This window comes from Apaloderma vittatum, unplaced genomic scaffold (genome assembly GCF_000703405.1).
Source record: "Apaloderma vittatum isolate BGI_N311 unplaced genomic scaffold, ASM70340v1 scaffold23511, whole genome shotgun sequence".
Lineage (NCBI taxonomy): Eukaryota > Metazoa > Chordata > Aves > Trogoniformes > Trogonidae > Apaloderma > Apaloderma vittatum.
This window is the reverse complement of record NW_009698876.1, coordinates 18,251-23,652: the sequence shown is the minus strand read 5'-3', so window position 1 is coordinate 23,652 and position 5,402 is coordinate 18,251. Positions and strand designations below refer to the sequence as shown.

General features: G+C 52.5%; 1 protein-coding gene across 1 annotated transcript in view; it reads right to left on the bottom strand.

Moving 5' to 3' along the window:
- Positions 1-5,402, bottom strand: part of SLC45A3 (solute carrier family 45, member 3) — a 6,406-nt gene that overhangs the window by 284 nt on the left and 720 nt on the right. Inside the window, 4 exon segments of the mRNA XM_009878190.1 lie at position 1; positions 3-194; positions 3,668-3,933; positions 4,967-5,402. The exon segment at position 1 is cut by the window's left edge and continues 284 nt beyond it; the exon segment at positions 4,967-5,402 is cut by the window's right edge and continues 428 nt beyond it. Coding sequence (XP_009876492.1) covers position 1; positions 3-194; positions 3,668-3,933; positions 4,967-5,402 — 895 coding nt within the window.

Genomic DNA, 5,402 nt, shown 5'->3' with positions numbered 1-5,402 from the left:
CGGGAGGAGCGGACGCACAGAGCCGAGCCGGCGGCCGCAGGAGAGGAGGAGGAAGAGGAAGAGAAGAGGCTCCCAGTATGTCCATTCTGGTAAGGCAGCTTCTGGCTGGAAAGGAGCCCTTTAGAGAAGGCTGATTTCTTGTCCAGTCGAGCTGCAACTTCCTCCTCTTTGCTCTTATATTTATGCAAAAATACCTAGAGGAGAGAAGGAGGGCACGTGAGGAATGACTCGGTAGGATGGAGCCCAGCAAGCAGGGCGAGGGGCTGAGGGGACCCCGTTTTTTGCGCAAGAGAGCAAAAGCACTCTGTGCTTGCTGTGCGTCGGGTCAGGCTCTTGGAGGTGGGGAGTGCCTGCAGTGAGTCTGGCCCACATGAGATGGCCTCCAGGAGCCAGCCTGGCTTTTCCTGGCTGGCACAGGATTCAACACAACCCTGACTCACCGGGGGAATCTGGCCAAGTGGTGCCTTTGTTGTGCAGGAGCTCTGGGGCTCAGCACTCTGCTGCTGCCCAAAGCCAGCCCAGGCTCTGCCAGGGGACATTCTTTACTGAGACTCGGGTGGTCACCTCCCCAGCGGGTGCCAACTGCAGCCTACTCCATCCTGAAATCTGCTGATGCACACTTGCAGGACAGGAGTGAACTGTGGACGTATCACAAAGCCAGCTCCAGAGCAAACAGAAGTGTTTATAAAGTGGCTGACTGGGAACCCAAAACCTTCCTACAGAAGAGCCCAAAGGGCAGGTGAACAGTCCAGAGCCCTGGATGCACGATCTCTTCTTAACATCTGGGATACTTAAAAGTGACACCAGCTGAGACAGCACAGCCCTGGCAACTCGGCAAAGAGCTCTCTCCCCAGCTCTGCAACAGACCACCTCAACCCGCTTCATCTGCCTGACCTGGGCCTGCCCACTCAGGCTAGAAAAAGGAGAAGACAACTCTTTTCCTCCTCACCTTTTTTTGCCTCGCTCTGCTCAAGCTGTGAGATCTCTGGGGCATGGCTCACTCAAGCAGTATTCCCACAGAGTATTTGGATAAAAAGCCCCCCACATTAACACCAACAAATAAGAGGCAGTCATGCAGACAGTGAATATGCTGGAGAACTCCAGCTTTACAATGCCAGGGCATTTGCAATTAGGCACAACCACTGGTCTGCGTGGGGTAGAGCAGCTAACGAAGGACACGGTAATCCCTGATCCGCATGGGGGGATTGAACAAACAAAGAAAATTAAAAAGGGAACAAACAGCACCTGTTTGAGAACAGAGAGCACTGTGCCCAGCTGCAGGGCTCAGAGGGATTTGCCTGAATTCTTCCTTTTGCAGGATCCGGACACAGACTGACAGGAGGGAACCGCTGGCACAGGAGCCCAGACACCCAGCTCTTGTCACAGACTGTCCCAAAGCTTTTGGCAGCTTTGGCACCCACCTGGCTACACCCAGCTCTGCCCTCCTGTAGATCAGAACCCGCCAGTCCCTGTTCGTGCTGCCCCAGGCCACAGCTGCAGCACAAACAACTTCAGATTCAGTCAGAGAAACCGGACGAGAACGTCACTAAATAGCAGTTGTCTTCCAAAAACTCTGCCTGGGCTCTGCTCAGCTGCTCACTGCACCCTACAACTCCTCAGCTCTGACCAGGCTCATGAATTTACACTTAAGTGCATCACTCCAGGACTGTCACTTATGTGGAGCTTAAAAATCCTCCCACGTGCCTCCCATTGCCTTTAGGCTTCAAAGCAACTCAAAACCCAGCACAGAAGGGACATGGTGTGAGCCAAGCCAGGATGTCCCTCACAGTACCAGCCCGTCGCCTTTGGCACTGGCGTTGCCAGAAGCCTGCTCAGCTGCCCTAAAGGCTCAAGCCACGTTTTCTTGGTTTCTATACTGATCCAGGCTAGGACTTCAGAGATACAAGTTCTGGCAGGGGTGTTTGAATACCTCGTGTGGAGAATTAATTTAAAACTAGAGAAAACGATTTAAACATACTCACAGGAATGAGAACTTACGCTTTAACATGATCCCGTGTAAGAGAGGATACAACCACAGGAGTCACTGGTGCCTCAATCCACACCTTCATCTCCCTCTCAAGTTAGTGGGAAGTGGTGGGAGTGAGGAACCTAGCTCTCCCTCATCTCCCGCAGAAGGTGTGAAAGCCCACCACGTATCTCACCTCTACCAAGCTTCCAGGCACTGTTTGAACATGCGGATCTTTTCCTCCTGTTCTAGGCAAGGTTTAGTGGCCATGCAAAGATGAGAGGGCATGCGAGGAGAACAGAGTGACTTACACAGCCTGTGCTAAACAAGGAGCTCCAGCCTCGGTGGCCTTGCAGGTTTTCGCCAACAATCCCGCATGGGGTGGAAGCAACAGCCACTTTGGATGCTCCTTCTGCTGATTCACTTCGGGAGGAGTGTTTAAAGAAAGTTTAAAAAAAAAAAAAAAAAAGAGAGGGAAGAGAGGAAGCAGGAACGAGGGAAGGCAAACATAAATGACGGCAGATTTCAACAGTAAGAAAGAAGAAGAAAACAGAAACGGGGAAGATGGAGAATTTTCTGCAAAAGGCATTTTAGGGGGTACTTGTGGGGTCTCCCTGCAGCCTGCTGCGAAGATACTGGTAAAGGAAGGAGGAACTTTCAGGTCAGGAGAACAGAGAGACCAAACGCAGCCATGCCCCACACCTCAACATACCTGGAGCATTTCCCTGTCAAGCCTTTGGCAAAGAGCTGGGTATGTGGCCTTACGCTGCCCACCTGTGGAGTTTGGTTTCCATCCTGGTGATGGGAGATCCCAGCCAAACAGAAGTTTTTGCAAAGCAGGACACTCCCTCGCACCCCGATTCTGAGAGGATGCTTCGTGCAAATTGCGATGGGTTGGTCAGAAGTATTTGCTCAATGTGAACATCTGGATGCCTGTGGTAGAACCTCCTACTTATTTCACTGCACAGCAAACCGCCTGCCATTGGGATGAAAGAGCTACTCTCAAACCACAAATTATTTTTGCATTTGCAGCACAAGAGAAACTCCTATTAATCCAGTGTGCAACTCAGGAACCTCCTAGGACTCCTCCACAAGGATAACATCTGTGGGACAGGTTTACTAGCTTCTATGCTGGTGTCAAAAGTTTCACAATGGTGTGGGTTTTGTCTTGGAATGAGGGGAATAGGAAGAACCTCAGCTTTCATGTTACTGATCTTCACGCTACGGACAAAAACTGGAAAGCAGGACCTCTAAGGGCTGAAAATTCTTGAGTTTTTTAGCACCTCGGGTTGGCAGTGCTGCAGATGGGACTTGGTTGCAGAGTGCACGCAAGTTATAACCAGCCTGCAGCAGTTTCCCTCAAAATACGCAGAACACAGAGGAACACAGGACATCCCTTTTGATACATGAATGCCAGCTGATTTCTTCCATCCTACCCACTCCCCGCTTCTTAAAATCGCATCATTTGCAGGGGATGCCTAAGGAAGGAGACGCTAAACTCTCTCATCTCCTCCATTTCAAATAATTCTTCAGAGAAGACAGAGCCTGGAGATTAGAGGCACACGTCGAAAACCCTTGCACACAGGCTGTGTTTCTTTTTGGAGGGCTGAACTGACTGTACCAGCCACAAGTGGCACGAGAAGCTTGGCCAAGCTGTCCCCGCAGCTACCTGGCACGCTGCGCTCTGGAGCAGACCCCTACCTGTTTTTCATGATGATACAGCGATGCCAGCGTGTATGGCAGGATTTGGAGCGCAGAGAAGGTGAAGCCCGTCAGAGCAGCTGAGATAGTAACAACGATGACGCTGTGGGAAAGGCACATGACGAAGGCAGCCATGGGGAAGAACACCACGCTGGCCAGGTAGACCCCCCGCGTCCCAAATTGCTTCACCATCCGGTCCATGATTGTCGAGAAGAAGATGGACGTGATGCACTGCAGGAAGAGGCCCAAACTACCCATCCGGACACCTGCAGGTAAGCAGAGGTGGTGACAGACACTGCTCTGGCTGCACCCAGGCTTCACCCAGCCAAACCCCTTTGAGCCTCCTTCGCCCTCAGTACAAGCCACACAGAGTGGGCACAGCCGCGAACTGTCCTCACAGCCACGCAGCCGGGTCAGGAAGCATCACCCAACATCTCCCAGGGCTCCACCAGCAGCCAGTACCTCCTGCACGGGCTCCTGCACACCCCAGTCTAACCAAAGGGGCAACAGGAGACAGGAATCCAAATGCCACCCCTGTCTTTGGAAGTCCTTGTTTGCACCTTCTTACCCTTGACCCAGGATCTGTCACCTGCTCATGAACCAGGATCTGTTGTTATCTGATGCCAAAAGCAGCAACAGAACAAAAGGAACAAGGAATTGTGCTTAAGCCAAGGTAAAGTATGCCACAGCCACTGAATGACTGCAGTATCCGGTAGCAATCCGGACCTTACCCTTTACAAAGATCTATCAGATTGCAGGGAATTAAAACCATTAACTCTTTGGAGCAAGGATCATTACTCAACACCTGTTTCTATGACAGCTAGCACAATGGAGCTCTGACCTGCTGGAAGCTATACAGTGCAAGTGTTAAATAATAATTAAGCTCCCTGTAAGTTAAACAGACACTCGGCACAAAGAGGCAGTGTACCGAGGAGCTCGGGAGGCAGTGAGTGGAAAACTCAGAGGGCAAGATATATAGCTGGAGGAGGAGGGCCAGGAAGGTGCCCCCAGGAATAGAAGATTCAAACCAGGGAGAGGAAAAGAAGGGCCAGGCAGCGAGTCAAGGCTCTGGCGCAGCACAGCAGCCGCAGCAGGACAGCAGGCAACAAAAGTGTATCACTGGGGGCCGTGGGGGAATTCTTTTTCCTGACCCATTTGCAGAAAGTCTCGTTTCCCATAATGGGGTTTGTTTGTTTTTTTGCATTAGTAGCATTGCTGAGCTCACTCCCAGCTCCCACTAAATGCTCCTGTCCCAGGCAACAGCTGCTGCAGCCTCAGAGCAGCAGGTTCACTTCTCACCTTCATCGTAGTGGCGTCTGGCATCTGTGCCTGGTTTGGCCCTGGGGACGCCGTGGTAGAGTCCTTCCCCAACAAAGTCTGTGTAGAAGAGCATGAAAGTCATGAGTGCCATCCAGCTGCAGAGCTCGGCCACAAACAGGCGCCGGATGACCTTGGGGATGCGGCAGTAGAGGCTGTGAAGCCGTGGCACCAGCGTGCAGAGGTTTCTCAGGGCCTGCGCCACGTGCCTGGTCTGCAGGAGACACGAGCTCCTGGAGAGCTGGCAAGAGCAGCAGGCAGGAGGTGAAGGCTTAGGGGGAGCGTCCCTCAGCACGGGGCCATCCAGAACATCTGCCTGGGCGGCCGCCTCCTCTGTCACAAAGAGCGTGGCCAGCACACAGCCGAGGAAGATGACGGCGAGGAGGCTGAAGAGGCAGGTCTCCTGCCCTCCCAGGTA